The sequence below is a fragment of the Sinocyclocheilus grahami genome, unplaced genomic scaffold (genome assembly GCF_001515645.1).
Source record: "Sinocyclocheilus grahami isolate Dianchi unplaced genomic scaffold, SAMN03320097.WGS_v1.1 scaffold776.1, whole genome shotgun sequence".
NCBI classification, from domain to species: domain Eukaryota; kingdom Metazoa; phylum Chordata; class Actinopteri; order Cypriniformes; family Cyprinidae; genus Sinocyclocheilus; species Sinocyclocheilus grahami.
In genome coordinates, this window is record NW_015505955.1 from 10,900 (window position 1) to 33,665 (window position 22,766).

General features: G+C 35.8%; 1 protein-coding gene across 1 annotated transcript in view; it reads left to right on the forward strand.

Annotated features, from left to right (window-relative positions):
- The first annotated feature begins 1,661 nt into the window (after positions 1 to 1,661).
- The window catches only part of kcnip4a (potassium voltage-gated channel interacting protein 4a), a 40,039-nt gene continuing 18,934 nt past the window's right edge, over positions 1,662 to 22,766 (forward strand). Inside the window, exon 1 of the mRNA XM_016245961.1 lies at positions 1,662 to 1,886. Coding sequence (XP_016101447.1) covers positions 1,787 to 1,886 — 100 coding nt within the window. The 5' untranslated portion in view covers positions 1,662 to 1,786. The remainder of the gene's footprint in view (positions 1,887 to 22,766) is intronic.

The window sequence follows — 22,766 nt, forward strand, 5'->3', positions numbered from 1 at the left end:
CACTTTTATGGAGTTTTTATAGCCTGTGGTTACTAAACGTGTATGGAAAAAAAGCAGCATAGTGAAAACAATAATAGCAATGTGGATCTGTGAGGGTGAATAAATAATTGCAGAATTGTAATGTGAATTGTCCCATTAAAGGTGGGGTAAGCGATTTCTGGTAGCTAATGTTGATATTTCAAATTACCAAAGCAAACACGCCCCTACCCCAAAAGGGTTTCGCCCCTATTTTGATAGCTCCGCCCCACACATACGTACGCAACCCAGGCTACGATTAGTTCTGTGAAACAAAACAAAACCAATGTTACACAGTGTCTACACCGGACGCTATAGAATACTATAGAACTCATTATAATCAGTGATGCTGTCTACACCATACATATACATATACATATATATGGTCTACACTGGATGCGGCGCGGCACGACACGACAAATCCCCAACAGAAAACTGCTGCTGCGTTCTATTCATGACGTAGTGACACAAATTTCAAATGATTTTCAACGGTCGCTTTGTCGCGTCCAGTGTACTAGACAGACTTTAGCTGTTGCGGCGCAGACACGGTGTTACTCACCGATCGAGAAGAAACAAACAAATATACACGGGTCCTACTTCTTGCCTTATTGCCTTAAGCCTTCTTTTGTTAATTATCTCTATTTTGTTTTTTATCCGCCATCTCTATCTTTCTGTCGCTCGGCTAATGTCCGTCCCGTGCACTGAACGCTCTCTCCTCCACATCATGAGTAGACACGCCCCTTACTGCTGATTGGCTACAAGTTTGTTTTGTTATTCGGCCCGAATCAGTTTTCTAAAGTGTTTTTTGAAAAATCGCTTCCCCCACCTTTAAGCGAGTGCACTTTAACAGTTTATTGACTTTCCTCTTCAATCGTGTAATCGATGCTGGAGGTTTCCTTAGAGTATAGACATCGTGCAAATAAATGCACAGTCGAAGCGTTTAAAGGATGAGTTCATTATGCATTGATTTTTGCTCTGGTTTAAACAGCATGTTATGCTGATGTACAGGTCAAGTGACATGCTGGTCTGTATCAGTGGTGTAAATTAGGTGTGAATTAGATTGAACTGGTTTTAAGCGAAGGAAGTGAGGGCAGGAAGAGAAAGCGACTGAATATTACTTTTTCTTCACACTTTTCCTTTATAATTTCACACCGCTCTCCTCATTTCCTTTCCCTCCCTCCCCTCATCTCTCTCTCTGTGTCTCTTTGTCTCTGCACCCTCCTCCCCTCACTGAACCCTCACATTGCAAACTTACACTCGTACCTCTGACTCTTCTGTGTGGGGAGACTCGGACCCCGAGTGGTGAAGCTCAGCCTCCCAGGCTGGATTTGCAGCGGAACTGGAGCGCAGCGCCACGTGGGTGCCTCGGGCTGCCCGGCCGGTGTGTGCCGGCGGCGGGAGCAAACCGGAGCGAGGAGGAGTTTGGCGCGGGGTCAGGAGAGTCAGGCAGGTGGCATGAGCAGGAGCAGGAGCAGGGGGTCGCCGTGAGCACCATGTGGGAAACGGAGGGTCTGCAGACGTTCGGCATCGTGTTGATTGTGTGCGCTCTCTTCTGTGTGGGGAGACTCGGACCCCGAGTGGTGAAGCTCAGCCTCCCAGGCTGGATTTGCAGCGGAACTGGAGCGCAGCGCCACGTGGGTGCCTCGGGCTGCCCGGCCGGTGTGCGCCGGCGGCGGGAGCAAACCGGAGCGAGGAGGAGTTTGGCGCGGGGTCAGGAGAGTCAGGCAGGTGGCATGAGCAGGAGCAGGAGCAGGGGGTCGCCGTGAGCACCATGTGGGAAACGGAGGGTCTGCAGACGTTCGGCATCGTGTTGATTGTGTGCGCTTCGCTCAAGCTGCTTCATCTGCTGGGGCTTATCAGCTTCTCTGAGGGTAAGAGAGAGAGAGAGAGAGAGACGGGCTTCGGTTCGAGAGTTTGTGCAGCGCAGATGTTTTCTGATGTCCTGTCAGAATGACAAATATCCAATTAAGTAATTGTTCAGACGTTTTAAATGAGTGGGAATATATGGATGCACAAGGAAAGACAGATGAAAGGATTGTGGATGCAGTAGAAAGATAGCTTTGGAGACAATTTGTAAGTGTTTATGTGAAGCTGTCAAGAGTCGTGTGTCTTTTAAAATCCAAATGTACATGCATTAGATTTGAACTATAAGCTTAAAGCAAAAGAAATGGCAGATTAATGGAATAATCTGTGACACTTTGCAATAAGGTTTCATTTGTTAACATTAGTGAGCTCTATTAGATACGATGAACTAACAATAAAAATACGTCTAAAGCATGCATTCATTTTAGTTCATGTACATTTTTGCATTTATTAATACATTAGACTTGAGCTAACATTAACTAAAAATGAACAGTACCATTTTTATTGACTAATGTTAACAAAGATTCATAAATACTGTAACGAATTGCTCGTTGGTTAATGTTGATCGGGTCTTATTGTAAAGTGTTACTGAATAATCATTAAACCATAATAATAATAAAAATAAAACAGACACCGACATGTCTAATTGACCTGCTCAGCAATTCTCATGCTTACTATTTTTCAATAATATTAATTTTCAGTGCAGTCATCCAGTAGTTGAACACATTTATAATGCATATCATTTAGCAGACACTTCAATGCAAAGCAACTTACAAATGTGGAATACAACAAGTGATTCATTATTGTAGTATTGTAGTTTTTTGTTTTTTGTTTTTTTTTACTTCAAAGGTTACACATATTGTTACTGGTTAATTGTGAAATTTACTAGCAATTTTTGACTGAAACATAAAGCTATTTTTTTTGTGTGTGCATCCAGTCATCATTTACTACATGCTCTTTCCCATAAAACACTGAATAGGATAGCTTATAGCTTTCTCATACATCAGCATCTCGTACATTCAAATCTGGTGCGCTTATGACAAGAGAGAGAGGTTGTCTCTTTGGATAGCAATGCAAACCTGCTCACTGAAGGAGAAAAACTGAGCATAAACTTCATCAAAACAGGAAATTCAAATGTGCACAATCTGAAAATCTTCATAGAGGACTGGCAGAAAATTTACAGTCATCACTGGATGGCATCAAAATATGAGATTTAAGATGTAATGGCGATTGAGTGCAGCCTGGATGAACCAGTGTTGAGATATTTTGCTATTAAAATGATCTTGCCAGAAGAATAGCATGAGACCTTTATTACTTCTGGTCTCTCAGTATCATGTCACTGACCGTTTATGACATTTTACGCATATGCAGTAAGTTCGTAGCACTTTCTGACATTTCGGTGGACAAGAATCTTTTTGGAAAAAGCTTAGAAACTTTCTAAAATCTATTTTACAAAATAATGCAGTCATACAATGATGAAAAACAGAAATCAAAGACTAGCAACATCATGGTTGCACACACGTGTATTCATGTAAGAAAAAAATAGTGAAATGTTTTATTTTGAAATAAATAACATTTTATATTTTTATTGAAATATTTCAAATATTTTTACAAAATATTGAAATATTTTATTTATTTTAAAATGTTTGTTATTTATTTATTTATTTTATTTTTTTCAAAAGTACCCACTCAGGAAAGCACCTGCACAGTTGCATGCACACATTTCTTTTTTTTCTTTAAGAAAAATTATTTTGTAAAATTGTTTTAGATTTTTTATTTCATTTTTTATTTAAAAATGTATATTGTTAAATATATTGATAAATAGCCACTAAGTAAAACACGTGCAGAGTTGCATGCACACGCTTGCTTGTTTGTTTTGTAATGTTTTATTTGTTTATGTGTGTTTATTTTTGATTATTGATTAAGATTGAAAAAGAATAGCATTTGTTACTTTATTACGTCTGCTCTCTCTGTATCATCCCAGTGAACTTTTATTATGTTTTATGCATTTGAAGTAAGTTTTTAGTGCTTTTCGGCATGGACATGCAACTTTTGGAGAATGCTTAAAAACACTTTGGGTTGTTTCGAAACGAAAACGCTATTTTCAAATGCATCCAGATGAATGTAGACGTATAGAGATTTACAGAGTCATCCTTCACACTATGATATCTTGCTGTTCCATTACAATGGGAGTCTTCAGACATCAGATCAGAGGCCAGAGATCATTACTCTCTCTTGTTCTGCTGATTAAATGCACCTCTGCAAAGCAGACTCCGTCCAACAATTGTACGCCCTGCAATCCAAACCCAGTTTGCTTTTAAAATGCTTCATTTTCCAGGTTGTATTTTTCCGTGTCTCTGTGGGTTCATTTCAATGGCTCATTTATTGTCAGTATTAGAGCAAATAGGATGTCAGCTGAACAATGGATCGTATTACCAAAGTGTTTCTTTTCGTTTATGAAATGTCAAACACTTTAGCATTTTAGGATTATATCACACTGTCTATCTAATGCCATTCTAAATGCCAACATCTTTTTCTTTGCTTAGTCTGAAAGACGAACTTCCTTGCCTCTGTGACATAGATGATATTTGCATTGACCCCAATCACAGACAGCTAGTCTCAGTAAATGATCTCAGTTATGAGCTCACAGGTGTCACTGAGCCAAGATCAGGGCTCATTTGAACATTAAGGCTATTAGTGCTGTGAAACAATAGCACAGACGACAAGAGGTCGCATCTAATCAGTGTGTCGGTGAAGATAAATGCTGTCCGGTTGACCTGTGCTCACACAGGTGCGCGCGCGCACACACACACACACACACACACTTCACGAGAGTGACTCAGGGACTCATAAAGATCCTGTGTCAAATTAACAACGGCGCCAAACATTAACACAGAGAACATTGCAGCCGCGGCAGTGCGGTGCTCTCACTTGTGGCCTTTGTCTTTGACATGTCTTTGTTAGAGATTTAAAGGCTTGTAACAGAGGTCTGTGGATGAAATTATTTTCAGAGGGACAAGGATCTGTGATAATAATCTGTCAGGTTTAAAAAATGAATTAATGTTTTTTTTTGTATGTATTGATTTGTTCATTTTTAAATATTTATTTGTTTTTGTTTATTTATTTAGCCCACACAGTAATCAAAAACAAGCAAAACACCAACAGGGTTGCAAAACACCTAGACATTTCATTTATTTATTTAACAAAAAATATTAAAAAAATTAATGTTTCTAAATATTTTGCTGAATTGTGCGTGAGTGCATGCATATGTTATTTATTTATTTATTTATTTATTTATTCCACACAGTAATCAAAGACTAGCAAAACATATATTTTTCATTTATTTATTAATAAAAAAAGATTGATTCATTTATTTATTTTACAAAATACTACTTTCATATAATGATGGAAAACAGGAGTGTTTATTCCCTCTGTTACTGTATACTAGCAAAACACTTACTTGTTTGCACACATTATTTCTTTATTTAAAAATATATATTTGCAATGTTTGTAATTTTGTTTATTTTTTTTATTTTGCTAAATTTAGCTAAATACTCAGTACTCAAAACAAAACACCAACATGGTTGCACACAGACTTTTATTAAAAAATTACAGTACATTATTGAAATGTATTCATTCATTCATTTATTAATTTAGCTAAATACTGCTTTCATAAAATAATGAAAAATAGGAGTGCTTATATATAATCGAAGCACAATACCAGCACATTTGGACACACACCTCGCCTCACAATCTTGATTGGCAGCCCTTCAATTGAGATTTGTTCTCCTGCAGACAGCAGAAGTCAAATAAAAGTGCAGTGCTCTTCAAATATCTCTGAACTCTCAAACTTCAGAATGTGCTTCATCTCTGTTTTACCCTCCATCTCTTGAGAGCTGGATAAAAGCAGAAGGTTATGACTCTGGTTTAGTGCTTGTGTTCCCAGAGTTTGAGTGTTGAACAGCTGGCACGTATTTGTTGTGAATATAGGCACCTTTGTGGCTACAGATACTCAAACTGAACTGCACATCAAGGTTTTATATGATTTTTTAAATGTCCTAATTAAGATGCAGGACATCATGATAATGTTCTGTTTGCTGTTGCTTTAAAAGTCTGTGATCTGAGTTCATGCCACCACTACTTGCTTCATATTTTGTTTTTTGCATGATTATGTCGGGTCTGATCCCAGTGCAGGGAATTTCTGTAAGTCGGTGGCTCTGATTCAGCACATATACTGTTGAAACTTGGATCCAAGATGTTATTTTTGTTATTTATTTAAGTCAGTCAAATCTCAAGTCACGATCAAAACTCGACTTGTGCCTCAGGTTACAAGGTTGCAGTTCAGCCAAGACATGTCAAGTTTTGAATTTAAGACTCCAAAGGGTTTGCTGTAATGTTGATTTAAATTTTAATGCATTGCTTTTATTTAAATGTATTATGCCGGTGACAAATGTGTTTTGGCTCAAGCCATAACAAGTGAACAATACAGCAAGCATGTGCCAAACTTCCCATATGAAAGCAGCAGAGCTCGTTCAGTCCCAGTATCTCCTCGTGGCCTGTGAATATTTGACAGTGTGTTAATGTGTGCCAGAACTCACCTGTGTGTTCGCAAGACGCAAGGTAACCATTATCAGCAGAGCACATGCAATGACATGTTCAGCTGGAAACATAAGCTTATTAACCTGCTTGAGTACTATAGCCATGAAAACAAGGGCGAATTTGACAGTCTTTGTTCACGTGACATACTTACCAATAGACACTTAATTGCTTTTTGCAATGAATCTCGGACTCAGTCTTGCAGCAGAGCTGCTTCTGCATCAGCTGTCTAATGAAGAAACAAAAGAGTGGAGCAATTAATGATGTGTGTATGAGAGAGATAAATGTATTCATTTATTATTCATTTATTCATATAAAGTGTTTATTGACTATATAATATGCAACATACTGTATATCTTATGTAGAATTACCTTGAGTTCTATATGAACAACTATTCCTGGCCAAGTTAAAGGAATAGTTCAACCAAAAATGACATCACACAAACATCACTTGCTCACCATTGGATCCTCTGCAGTGAATGGGTGCCGTCAGAATCAGAGTCCAAACAGCTGATAAAAACCTCACAATAATCCACAAGTAATCCACACATCTTAACATCTTGTAAGAAGACAAATTACTTTCTTGAAAGAAACAATTCCATAATAAATTCATTTATAACTTCAAATTGTTGATTCCAACTAAAATATGAGTCCTCTATAATATTGCTTATCTCTGGTGAGAAAACTCATATTGTCTGAATCAGGAGAGAAATATTCACAGATCAAGCACTGTTTTGAAGCGAAAACAGTCGAAACCAAATACATGGGTGGATTTTGATGTGAGAGGACTTTTTCACTGGAGGAAGCAATATTATGTATTATGGACTCTATATTTTGGCCAGAAGTGATGGTTTAAAGATAAAACATCTTAATGGTGCATTTGTTTCTTTTGCTTCACAAGACTCGCGTGGAGTATCTGTGAATAATTGTGATGTTTTTATCAGCTGTTTGGACTCTCATTCTGACGGCACCCATTCACTGCAGAGGATCCATGGGTGAGTAAGTGATGCAATGCTACATTTATCCAAATCTGAGGAAGAAACTTCTAGACTCTATATCTACATCTTGGATGGCCTGAGTGTAGATTTGGGTGAACTATTCCTTTAAGCCGGCATGTATTTCACGTTTTATGGTGAAAGTTTAGCTTGTAAGCTTTGAAACTAGTTAGAAGGAAATTACAAAAAGTCAAATGTGTGCTTATTTTGAATATGATGCATAAAATGAATGGGTGACTGAGCATTTTTGTGGTGCATAGCAAAAAGGGAAGGAAACTGACAACAAAATTACCAGTTATTAAAATCAGTTTTAATTTCAAATTATTATTGTTTATCCTATATTAAGATAGCTGAAAGTAGACAGAACAATAAATGTAAACTGAAAGAAGACAGACGGAGCCAGCCCCTGTAGGTTGTGTGGATGGCCTGAGAATTGACACTGTATTTAGAGGCCTGACCTTTTCTCTTAAGTACCTATATAGTGATCATTCTCTTAGATATCTCAGTCAGAAAAGACTACAGAGCTGTAAACAGGAGGATGTTTCATGACAGTTCTCAGTGCTTAGTTGCAATTACAAATATGTAATTACAAATATATTTAAATAAATGGCATACCAGTTTAAATAGGAATTTTAGTTTACCATATGTGCCTTTACATGTTAAACATATTTCAAAGACAATAGAAGTAATTATAAAATTACTGTAATTCCTACACTGTAAAAAAAAATTCTGTGACATTTACGGTAAAATACCGGCAGCTGTGGAAAAAATATGGTAGCAACATTTTAGGTTTTACAGACTTAACTTAAATTCACAATAAAATACCGTATTTAATTAACTGATATAATGTTAATAATCCAATATATTGAAGTGTTAATATCTGTTTTGAACAATTGTAATGCACTGATAACCATAGCTCATCACAAACAGCTTTTCTACGAGCTGAGGAGAGCAATGCTTATATATAGAAGGTGCACAGTGTCATTCACACAAACATTAAACCCCATCATGGTGACACACATGATACTGAAATAATGCAATAAACATTAATTTAACAACATTAGATGTAATATGTACACCCTAATGTACACAACTGATAAGAAAAAAACTAAGAAGGAATGTTTTTTCAACAAAAAAAACATCAAATATGAAGTGTCATGCAGGGAATTCTGGGAGTGTCAATTTACGGTTTTTCACTGTAAATTATACAACGACTTTTTCTTTTTCACTTCCAAAAACCGTATTTTTAACAGTATTTTACTGTAAAATTACATGAAATGTAATTACATTTATTCACCGTATATAGTATTGAAACTTACTGTTAACCAGTTAACAGGTTCCCCTTCAGGAACTCGAGCTGCGTCGAGTCGCTTTGGGAACGCCCTTGCGTGACCGCGTTCTGAAGCACGTGTCAAATCCGTCCAATGGAGCAGCGAGATGTCACGAGCAGGGTGACGTAAGCACCAGAAAGCATAAAAGCACATCCGGCCGGGCGCAAACCAGCTTCTGCTCTTCAGTAGCGCTCTGTGTATGTGTCTGTCTATTTACTGTTGTCTGTCCGCACAAGCACTCATATATATAAAACAATGAGAAAGTCTATGGCGAGCGAACGGCATTACAAACGCTGTGTTTCTCCCTGCCCACGATATCTGGCGGCAGGGGATACACACGATGTGTGTGTCGTTTGTTTAGGAGCAGAGCATGCACGGTCAGCTTTCGAGCAGCTGATTGTCATCACTGCGAGCTCTCGCTGCGCATGCTCCGCTCTCGCCTGGCTGCGTTTGATGACAGCGGCCAGGCTCGCGATCCCGCTGGCAGCGGTCCCGCTGTTGCCGAGGCACAGCGCAGACTGTTGTCGTGGGGATCGCGGGTGGATTTAGCGGAGGGATCCGAGACGGGCTCGTCCTTTTCTCGGTCCTCACCTGCTAGATCCGCGGCTCTCTCTCTCGCGCCCTCTCTTCTCACGAAAAATAAAATATCGTTTGGCCAGCCTAGAAACAGGACGCTCGTCCTAAAAATAATTAGACGAGCATGTTCTGAATCCAGATCACAGCCTTCACGACGGGGGCCTTCCGTTTTTCCCGATCTCCATGCTGAGTGCCAAGATCGTGGGAGAAACCGTACTCATCCCGTATTACAGCCCCACAGTCTCGAGAGGGAACGAGACGCTGCGTCTCTTTGCCATACTCCCTGCATCCCTGCAGGCGCTACTTCATCGAAGCTGGTTTGCCCCCGGCCGTATGTGCTTTTATGCTTTCTGGTGCTTACGTCACCCTGCTCGTGACGTCTCGCTGCTCCATTGGACGGATTTGACACGTGGTTCAGAACGCGGTCACGCAAGGGCGTTCCCAAAGCGACTCGACGCAGCGTCTCGTTCCCTCGGGGACCCATGGTTACATACGTAACCTAGAGACGTTTTTACTGTAGCATTTTTACAGTCTTTTACTGTTAAAATCACAATAATATTTTACAGTGTACTAAAGTGGGTCAAAAACATTCCTTTCAGTTCAGTTTAGCTAATTGCATTTAATATAAATTTAAACTATAAAACATTAAATGTTATAAGTGTCGGAAAACAATGCATATACTTTTTTATGCTGTTTGTATATATATATATATGTATATATGCTCAGCATTTTTAAATTACATTTGTATAAATGCCTTTTGAAAAAGAAAGTTTCATATTTGTAATAACACTCATTTGCCAAGTCTTTTTTTCTTTTGTAGATCTGGTTGATGAGTCTAAACCTCATATTCAGTTAATAATTAATCATTTTTTTAGCAAACACTTATGATGTGGGAAGCTTCGTTAAAAGACTAAGCAATTAGTGATATTGTGTCTCATACATTTTTTTCTCTTCTTAAATCCCATTTTCACTTCATAGCTTTGAAGACGAAGCGGTGCACACGGATGATTACAGATGCGAGGCTTTCTGCCCGTAATTCATTATTTTTCATCAAAACAATACAGGCAAATATCCACTATCAGCATTTCATGACTTTAATTAATGAACTAAATGTAGAAAAATTATGCCAACTAATCCTGCACCAGCGTACTTTATGATTATTCATAACAGGAAGATGCACAGCATCCAATATTTATGAGCTCACATTTCTGTAGGATTTTTTTTTTCTGCAATGTACTTATCATTCTTAAGCATGCTTGTTTGTTTTGTTTAGCTCTAACTAAACTTCTTGCATCTCCATTTAAAGCTGCAGAGGAAAAGCGTGTCTTAATTTTATCCCAGGTAAATCTCAGGAGCTTCCTGTATCTGCAGGTGAAGCTTGAAAGTGCTGACCTCGTCTTGTTAGTGGCGACTTCATTAAACGGGGTGTCACCAGCTTCACACGTCCTATCTTAAATGATAGATGAGCTACAAGAGACTATCTGCGGCGCAAAGACAAGCTGATAATGTATTTGATCACAGACAAAGAGATCGCTGATAGTAAAGTACACCTCATTCATCCGCTCCCCGACTCGACACGATTTCAACAATTGTATCAGCTCAGAACGTACACAAAATAACCTTTTCCTTCATAATTGCTTATCAGGATTTTACAGTGAGGAGCACATAAATCATATTGTCACACTTGAAGAGGCACCAAGAGAGCAAACTCTTTAATTAAAGCATGTTCACCAGTATGTAGAGCTGGATGGGGAAATAGTGCTGGCGGTCTTTCGGTTATCAGGGGATTGGCTGTAACTGTGGGGCCAATTGTAAGGCTAATTATCTGCTCTAATAAATCAATACGGTTTCATTCGGGGTAACAAAATATCACTTTAAACATTATATTCTTTAATTAATGTCACAGGACAAGTCTAAAATAAAGAGCTGGAAGATAAAACTACAGTGACTCAACATTCTTTAAATTGCTAATGGTTTACTTAGGTGTGACTGCTTATTTAGCATTTTGTATAATGGTGAGCTAAAGCATACAATCCAAAATTAATCGCAACAGCATTGTGCAATACCTGTACGTATATATTAGTGCTGCCAAGCGATTAATCGCGATTAATCGCATCCAAAATAAAAGTTTTTGTTTACATAATAAATGTGTGGGTACTGTGTATATTTATTACACACATGCATGTATATATTTCAGAAAAATATGTTATGTTTATACATTTTAAATATTTAAATATAATATAAATTATATTAATATAAATGTATACATGGAAAAATTTTAAAAATATATACTGTATGTGTGTGTATTTATATATACATAATAAATATACACAGTATACACGCAAATATTATGTAAACAAAAATTTTTATTTTATTTTGGATGCGATTAATCGTGATTAATCGTTTGACAGCACTAATATATATATATTTATATATACTGTATATATATGTGTGTGTGTGTGTGTGTGACCCTGGACCACAAAATATACATAATAAATATACACAGTACACACATATAAATATTATGTAAACAAAAATTTTTATTTTATTTTGGATGCGATTAATCGTGATTAATCGTTTGACAGCACTATTGTTTACATAATATATGTATGTGTACTGTGTTTATTTATTTTGTATATATTAATACACACACATACAGTATATATTTTGAAAATATTTACATATATATACATTTATATATTTATATATTTATATATTTATATTTTATATTATATAAACAACATATTTTTCTTAAATATATACATGCATGTGTTTGTATATACATAATAAATATACACAGTACACACTCATATATTATGTAAACAAAAACTTGTATTAATTTTATTATAATTGTATTATCACGATTAAATTTGAAAATCTGGAATCTGAGGGTGCAAAAAAATATATATATATATTGAGAAAATCGCCTTTAACGTTTGTAGGAAATTAAAAAAAATTTTCATGGAACATGATCTTTGCTTAATATCCTAATGCTTTTTGGCATTAAAAGAAAATTTGATAATTTTGACCCATACAATGTATTTTTGGCTATTGCTACAAATATACCCCAGCGACTTATGACTGTTTTTGTGCTCCAGGGTCACACACACACACACACATATATATACATATACAGTGGGTACGGAAAGTATTCAGACCCCCTTAAATTTTTCACTCTTTGTTATATTGCAGCCATTTGCTAAAATCATTTAAGTTAATTTTTTTTCCTCATTAATGTACACACAGCACCCCATATTGACAGAAAAAGACATTTAATTGCATGTTAACTGCAGTTAAATTAATAATATAAATAAAAAATATAATTAAGCAAAACCTGATTCATAAAGCTTTATGTGCACTTTCATAATTCTATTGACTATAAAAAGTGTAAAATATATAAATATGTGCTTAAATAGGCATATAAATATGCTTAAAGAGTATTGCTGACTGACAAGCATTTATGATCAACTAAAATATACTCCAGTGTCATTTCTATTGAAACTTGTAAGTCATGTATTTAAATATGTTTTAATTACAGATTTGTAATGATAAAGTTGCAATTTAGTACATTGTAAAATATATGTATTTTATGTATTAACTTTAAAAACACACTATGGTTAAAATCTGGTACTTTATATGCATTTAGTTACATTAAAATAGTGTATACTTTAAAACAGGATTTTATCATTGTTATGTTTTATTATTAAAACAAAGATTTATAACATACTTTAATTTAACATTCTTACAAAGTGTACTTAAGTGTTTTAAGAAACAGTCATGAAAGTGTCTCTCTTTAAGTACACTTTAGTGGCTTTTTATTGTAAGGGTATATGTCACGTACTGAATTTTTATGTATCTTGAGTATTGCATTGATCCTGTATTGAAATCAGTTGTAAATCTTGAAAGATAGCTACTCACTAAGTTTTAGAGTTTATTGTTGAACTAAAAATATACTTAAATGTACCAAGCAACTTTCTCTGAAGAGGAGATTTCAGTTTAGTTTAGGCTCATTTGCTGTAGAGCAGCGGGTAGCTAGTCCATCTTGTTCCATTACAAAATAAAGCATCTCTTTTAGACAGTCTCTCAGAGAAAAGCAGACTGAGTAATGGCAGAAAGAGCCGTGCTTGGTCGGGCTCTGCGGTGGCTCTATATTACAGCAGAATAGCCTGCGTCAGAATGCATCTGTCTAAGCACATGATGGCAAAGAATTGCTTTAGAAATCATATCTATCTTCAAGCTGAACTCTTCAAACAAAATTACTTGAGCATAGCTGGATGCATTTGTGTTGGCTTTCTGTATAAGCCTTTGTTATTATTTTTCAAAAAAGGCCCTCGTTTCATGTCTCCTTTTCATGTCAATGACCAAATGATAATGAAAGTCATTCAGGACTTCTTCACGGTTGTTTTGTCCCAACTCTCTCCTAGTAACGCTGCTGCTGTAAAGTCATTCATATTGGTGGATTTACTTTAACAACCAAAGTTTAGACTCTGCCTCATTACACACAATAAATGGCATGCATCTGTATTGATGATCTAATGGATACTGACGCTCAATTTGATGGCTTTCTCATTCCACCTGTAAGCGCAGACAAACAACACAGACCATGCATTCATAGTGTGTCCAAAACGATTGCCTCGAGCCGATTCAACCAAAAGGCAAGCGAGCGATGTGTGTGGTTAATGGGAATTGTGATGTCAGCTTTGGTTGGTGTTGAAGCTCGAGTCGACGTTTCTGGCTGAAAAGCAGACAAAGAAGATACTCGAGGCTTAACGCTTCATTGTATTAGCATCTAAACACACGGCTCACAGCAGTGGCCTATAATAGAGACAGAACGCCTCTGAAATAGGTGCTGACGTTAATAGTTAGTGCCATTACAGATGAAAATGGACAGCTATTTCCCCACAATATTACCATGTGCAAAGTAAGAAAACGGAACAGATGGATATTGCTGATCCATCTAACAAGCATACTAATGGATTTGGAAAATATATCATATAAATATTAGGGCTGTCAACTGAAGAGAATTCTGTCATTATATGTCATTTCTGTTATTACAACTTTATTTTTTTCCATGTACACTGTAAAGATCATCATTAGAAGATTATTAGAGTACAAGAAAATACTACTTAAGTCATGAAAATTGTTAAATTTTTTACACCGATTTACACCAATTCTACACCATTTTTTTATTTAAATGTAAAACAAAAGATCTATGCAACCAAATCATTTGGTGACCACTGACTTTCATTGTATGGACCAAAAAAAGTACAAAGTACACAAAAGTAGTACAAAAGTAAATTTCTTAAAATACTGTCTTATCATATAAGAAATAAATGCACACAGTTTTTAAATGATGTGACGGTGAGTAAATGATGATGGAATTTTTATTTTTGGATCAACTGTCCTTTTAAATCTCACTTCATTCTGCAACAGACTAAAGTCAGGATGTGCCTTATATGTTCTGTATGTTCTTCTTTAAGTCAACATGTCAAGGAGACTGACCTTGTAATGTAAGCGTGAATCCAGCTGTTAGCTGTCTACTCACAGAAAAATGTAATCTTTGGACATGTCACATGAAACTTTTATTGTTATTAGGATAGAAAAAAATATTTTTAGTCTTCAGTCTCTTATATGATTAGTGTAACGAATCAGCTCATGGGAAATATGAATAATTAATCATAACTAGTTATAATTAATTATAAATATTTAGATCCGCTGTAGATATTTACCTGACCTCTCAGGGTCAACTGTCTGTCAATTCTAAGAACGTTAATTTCCTGGTTAAGGGAAATAACTTTCTTACTGTACAATTCTACAAAGAGCTTGTAGCATAAATCTGCATGATTAAGTGACTCCAGTTATGAGCAAACAATGAACAACGTCCAATGTGATATAAGTAAGGCTTTATTAACTACATAAACACTTAAACTGGTCTAACATACACATAAACACTTAAACTGGTCTAACACACACATACACACACACACACACACACACAGAGTTTGTATAGGAAAGGGTTAAAGCTTAACGCAGTAAAGAGAAGAGAAATAAGAATATGAAGTTATGGAGTTATTTGATATTCAGCAGATTTACAGCCTGAAGAGAACATCAAATTCTTAGTTCAAACACACCTTTGTAAAAAGGTACAAATGATGCCTAAGGTATCAATTAGTAAGACTAGGTAATTTGCATATGAAACTTGGATCAAAATTACTAAAGATTCTTAGAACACTTAATATGTTGCATAGGTATAAAAATACAATATACACTCTCAATTAGATCATCCGAATATGAATTAATAGAGACCAAACACGTTATATGTAAGGTTACATGAATGAGTGGTTCTATCATAAGCATGCATAAAATAGTCTACAATACAACAGATAATATACAAGACAGCAATAATATACACAATGACCTGAAGGGACAATGTGTGTTCATTCAAATAAAAGTTTTCCTATGAATTAACTGTGCCTTGGGGATTTTCCTTATGGAAAAGGCAGTGATTTTCTCCACCTAAATTCCATTAGGTCGTAAAATGTATCTGGTGTCAGGGTTGCCATGGTAACCAGGGGGGGCCTGGTGTCATTGCCGACATCCTGGCATCCAGTTTATTTGGTGAGGGGACTGTGACGATTTGTTAATCTAATGAATAACTGATTTGTTAAATCAAATGAAAAATGGTGTGTCTTGATTGGTCCAGACGCTACATTAGCATGAAAATATACATTTGGTACTTAAATATGTTATACTTGAGTAGAAGTATATTTCTGCAGCATTAACAACTTTAAATGGAATTGCAAAAACAATGCTGATTGGTTAAACAGGTAGTGTCATCCCAAACTCATGCTGCAGGGACAATGTGTTTTTGTAGGCCAAATCTGGAAAAAAGTTAATATTTTAGCACTTTCAGAAATATTTTTTTTGTTAAATGCCTGATAAAAAGGTCTGTGGTCAACATACGCTCAAGATATTTTCACGTTTTATTCTACGACATGAAATTATGGAAGGCCGTTTCTGCCACGGAATAAAAAATAAACAAAAGTGTAATTGTGACTTTTTATTGCAAAATTCTGACATTTTTTCTCACAATTATGAGTTCATATCTCACAATTTGAATTGCAAGATGTAGGGCCCTATCATACACCCGGCGCAATGCAGCGCGTTGTTTAAATAGCAAATGCATTTGAGCCCATTTGTGCGCTCATGTGCGTGCTGGTCTAAAAAAGAGGTGTGTTCAGGCGCATTGTTGGTGCGTTGCTATTTTGAGGCACTGAAAATAGGCTCCGCCATAGACCAACTCAAACCTGATCTACTAAAGTCTGGCACAATATATTTTCTTTGTTATTTAAACAGCGCATTAGTAATATGCGCCTATAGGCGGGTGCACAACGCTCGTACACTTTGCTTATTATACACACAGGAACGCACGCGCAGCAGCACACAAACATTTTTAAATATGAAAAATTACATTCCGCCATGTAAATAGGGAACCCGCCATGGCACGAGCGCAACTGGCTTTTAAAGGGGATGGGAGATGAGATTCTGATTGGTTTATTGCACGTTACGGCCAAAAAACGCCCACTACTCATTAAGAGAATAGGGACAACCCGTTTAGACCATGCGCATGTTTTCTCATCGTTAAGCTAGCAAAAGTGGATTCGGACACGCCCTGAGTGCACCTGCGCTGTGCGCTTTAGACCATGCGCTTAGATCGTTAAAATAGGGCCCATAGACTCTCAATTCGGAGAAAAATTTCTGAATTGTGAGATGTGAACTCTGAATTGCAAAAAACAAAATTCTGAGTTTATATCTCACAATTTGAATTGCAAGATATGGACTCTCAATTCGGAGAAAATTTTCAGAATTGCGAGATGTGAATTTTGAATTGCAAAAAAAAAAAAAACGAATTATGAGTTTATATCTTGCAATTCTGAGAAAAAAAAGTCACAATTACCTTTTTTTATTCCATAACAGAATTGTGAGATGTAAACTTAGAATTCTGTGGGGAAAATTGTCAGAATTGTGAGATATAAATTCACAGTCACAATTACCTTTTTTTATTTGTTATAGTGTCTGGTGGAAATGGCATTCCATATAAAATACCCCTTGTGATATTTTTAAGCTGTTTCTTGTCTTGAAAAAGGCTAACAAGTGGCTAATGGGACTGCAGAGGTCTTTGGAGACATTAAACATCATCGCATCAAACAGGTCAAATACTCTTTAGTCAGTTTTATTAAGTTTATAATCACGGTCTTGCAAGCTATTCCAACTCAAACTTACAGGAAAAATAATTTTTCATTTTTTTGAATCAGGGAGATGCTAACTTACAGGTTGATCACCGATCACTGCAGCGCTCTGTGTTGTGCCGGTCAGGATGCTCAAACAAACATGCCACAGAGAAACAGTTTTTATAGTCTGTAGGGGAAATCAACTTGAATTTATAGCTGATTCTGCACATTAGACAGAGATTTGTTAAAGTAAAATAATAAAAAAAATGACACACTTCAAACGAAAAGAAAACGAGGGACAAGTCAAGTAATTTCTGTGGTTAATTGAGCTTAACTTGTACTGAACCCAAAATATACCAACTTTGTGAAGCTTGAGTGAACCAATGTGAAGCTTTTGGTCATAAATGAGCACTATAGTGTGCAGGTTTGAACCTAAGTAGTGCTTTCTGTGTGGTCCACTTCATAAACCCTTTATAGCAAGTAATGCACCTTCAAGACAGATACTATCATTCATATCTCTGTTTGTGTGAGCTTGCATTGCCTCTAACCCTTTGACCTTGTCATTATCGGTAACAAAACTGATTTAAGTGTCTAATGCAGCTCTTGGGTGCCTTATTTTATCTGTAGCTCTAGAAAGCGTGCTTGTCCTTCTTGAGTTGTGGTCTCTTTGGGCAATGAGCTGGGGGTTTTTTTTAGTTTCTGAGGTGGCGTTTTTGACGGCACGAGCAGGTGGTCATGTCTGGGAGCCGACTGGAGAGTAGTGAGGTATTGACTCTCGCAGGGACAGAACGCTGTGAAGTGTCCGGGCTCATAAAAGCGCACTTGTCCGGGCTGAGGCGCGTATGCATTATAGATGTGGGGAAACACAGAGAAAATGTGACGGGTGGCAGCAGGAAGGAGGAAGTCATAAAATGAGTTGTAAAATCATACTGGACTCAGGTTGAAACAATGAAACTATCCAGACCTCATCATATACCGAACCACACAAATGTGCTATATTTTTAGAAAACTGATGTAGTGTTATATAATTCTAGACTTTTTCACACATATTGAGTTTTTAATTGATTCTAATAACGTTAACTGAAGTAAAACTAAGATTATTGGAGTACATTTTACAATAAAATACTATTTCAGTCTATTTCCGTCACTTGCCAATTCTTCGTAATTATTTGTGAAATTTACCAGCAGTTTCTGAGTGAAAATTGTTTCAAAGTAAATCACTAGTGGTCCTTTTTCATACAAAATACTGGTATGATAATAAGAGTAGCATAACTTTAGTCTTTCCAGATGCCAAAAACAAAAAGAGGCAGAAATTTGTTAACTGCATCACCATGTGCTTGATTTGGAGCAGAATTAGCTTTGTGGCCTCACATCTCTGCCAATAATCAATCTTCATCTCTCTGAAATGAAGCAGTTGTGTATTGAAGCATATGGTGAGCAGAAGTTCAAGCCCTGTATTAGAAACCAGAGCAACATTCAGTTCATTTGGGAATTGACTCTGCTGCAAAACAGCATATTTTCTGTGCTTTACAGCTAAAATTGGATATTAGTCTCAATTTTTGTATTCTTCCTTAACCATTTTATTTATTAATAATTCAGTTGAAAATCCAGTGCTCTTTAAAAATATGTAAAACAACAACAACAACAAAAAGGTAAAAAACTGTACAATAAAAACGGTAATATTGTAATATCTTTCAGCATCTTTACTCTAGATGTGTCACATGATACTTCAGAAATCATTCTAATATGCTGATTTGCTGCACAATAAATATTTCTGAATATTATCAATGTTGAAAACAGTTATGCTGCTTAATACTTTGTTGAAACCGAAATACACTACCACTCAAAAGTTTGAGGTGTGTAAGAGTTTTAGAAAATCATAATAGTACTTTTATTCAGCAATTATTAATTAATCAAAAATAAAGGCATTTATGTTGCACAATATTTGTTTAAAATAACCCTGACATCACAATATTAAGCAGCAAAAATGTTTTCAACAATGATAATACTAAGAACTGTTATTAATAATTGAGCACCATTTCAAATCAGCATATTAAGGATAATGGCACTCTGAAGACTGAAGTAATTATGCTGAAAATTCAGCTTTGCTTCACGTGAATAAATTAAGTTTTAAAATATATTTAAATAGAAAACAATTATTTTAAACAATATCTGAAATAATATTTCACAATGTTTTTCGTCAAATAAATGCAGCCTTTGTGGGCATAAGAGACTTCTTTCAAAAACATGAAGAAATCTTAATTATTCCAAAGATTTGACTGGTATTGTATGTTCTTTTGAACTGCATACAATCAAAATTGTAATCAGTTGAACTTTAACATTTATAAATGCCATAACTGAGGACTTAAGAGGCACAGTGTTATAGGAATGGCCCTCACAGAAATCTTGCATTGGTTCATAAGGCTCATACTGTGTTAATCATGTGCTGAAACTTTTGTTGCACTCCAGAGACTCTTCAGGATTTATATGTGAAATGACTTGAAGGCATGTTATGGGATAGATATAAATCTCACGCCTGATAGATATACGAGCACACTGTCACCTGCTGCGCATATCAGAGTTGTGTTGATCTCAGCAAGAATTTTCCTGAGAACGGCAAAAATGCATCATGACCGACTCGCCTTGTTCTTGCATTGATGGAATGATATCAGGCATGAAGCATCCTTGTTTAGTAATAATCTCACTTTAACATTGATTTAAAGATGAATGCTTTGTCATGTTATACTTGAATTTATGTTAGCTAACTAAACTTACTATTATGGGACGCCTCTGGTGCAAGGTTTGGACATTTTCCCTGCATGGCATGTTTAATAGTTACACCTTTGATCTGAACCAAATGCATACATCAATAATCAAGAAAGAAATCCCAGGACTTTATGAATGAGACCTGAGACATCATTTCATTTATTATGTGCATGCTGAATCCTATATGATCATGCATTAGGACAACAACACTGCATATACTGTATATCTGCGCACAGTGCAGCGTGGCATCGTGTAAAATAGCTGCTTAAGGTTTTTTGGGTGGGTTTTTAATTTAGACTGAACTCTTTAGTTAAAGTACCATGACTACCAAGACAACCCTCTTGGTTACTGCTGTCACCACCCAGACGATGATCCCAATGATCTCAGTTGCTTGTCAAGCATCTCATCCCATCTGCCAGAAGAGCAGCTTTCTACTCAGAAAGGCATATATTCCATCACTTCTTCTCTTGCTGAGTATCAAGGCCGTTCTTTGAAATAACTTCTGTTGTTGCATACTGAAGTCAGCACCGATAATAGTCACCAAGTAGTTTGAGGTACTCCACCAGTCAAAAGAATGGAGCAAAAAAAAAACCTTAAAACAAATCAAAACCATCTTATATTTGATCTTCTTGAAAACTGACACAATTTGTCTGGAGATTCCAGCTTTTCTACTCAGGGTTTTATAAACCTTGCATTTTAAAACGCATTGAAGCAAAGCAGTTTGTGTGTTTTGGACGCTTTTGTCTGCTTTTCCTTTGTTACCTTTACATTTCAACAAATGTAAAATGATTTACTTTTTTTATAATTTTTTTAAGAAATGAATACAAAGCTACAAAACAATTTTCAAGCATTGAAGTATAAACGTTTAGATCAAAAAAATTACAACAATAAAAACATTTCTATCAAAATACTTATTTGCATTTGTTAAATGGATGGCATGATATGGATTTACTAAATTTTATTAAGTGCAAATATAATAAAAGACTGAAAGAACAAGGTAACCATGCGGTTTGACATTATTTCATATTCGCTATGTTTGCTACCCAGATCTCGTTTACTATTACAAAAACTGTAAACGGCTATTGCCATACTGGTTAAGCACCAAGTGTTTAGCCTTCATGATGCTGAATGAAGATGCGGCTGTATTCATCTCATCTGTGGCCCTCAGCAGCTCCCCACAGGAAATTCAATCTTGCTACATAAGCGTACGTGTGTTGAAGCGAAGGCCACACTCATTATCGGTAGTGCAACAATAAGCGTGTTTAGTCCTTCAGGAGAAAACATGCCATGCAAGAATACAGATAAGTTTCTAATTGATTATTAGACCTTGAGATAGTTTTCGAATTGCTGTTTTGCTAATCGTTATTGTACTTTAATGTAAATAAATAAAAGTTTGCGTGTTTTCACTTAGCATTTCTGCAGCTGCAAGTTATAAAGTCAGAATTATGTGATATAAACTCACAATTGTGTTACAAAGTCAGAAGAGCTAGATATAAACTTGTAATTTTGACTTTTTTCTACACTCTCAGAAAAAAAGGTACAAAAGCTGTCACTGGGCCGGTACCTTTTCAAAAGGCACACCTTTGTACCTAAACAGTCCGTATTGGTACCTTAAAGGTACATATTAGTACCTAAAGTGTACAAAAGTGTACCTTTTGAAAAGGTACTGCCGCAGTGACAGCTTTTGTACCTTTTTTTCTGAGAGTGTAAGATTGCAAGTTTAAATCACAATTCTGACTTTATAACAATTGTAAGTAATGATGATAATAATAATTTGAAGAAAATGTCAGAATTGTGACTTACTTTTTTCCTCTTTAATTCCGAATGATTAATTCGGAGAAAAAAAAAAAGTGAGAATTGCGAGATATAAACTCGCAACTGTGAGAAAAAAGCTAGAATTGCAGAATAAAAAGTCACAATTACCTTTTTTAATTATTTTTTTATCCCGTGGCAGAAACATACAACCGCATTTCAGTGCCATTATTATGAGATTAAAGTCATAATATTTTGAGAATAAAGTAATAGCATTATGAGATTAAAGTCGTAATATTTTAAGAATAAAGTTTAAGGATTTTGAGAATAAGGTCAAAATTGCGAGAATAAAGTAATACAAGATTTAAGTCATAATATGTTGTGAATAAAGCTGTAATGTTTTGAGAATAAATTATATTGCATAAATAAAGATAATTAATGTGAAAATTACACCTACTCTTCAAACAAAAAAAAGTATTTTTTTATTCTTTCAGAAACTTTCATTCTTCACAGGTGTTTAACATTAAAAACAGTAATACAAATGTTCTAAAGGTTGAAGTTTCATAGATAAGTGATTTTATTAATAAACATATTTGTGACCCTGGACCACAAAACTATAGTCAAGGGTCAATTTTTTTAAAT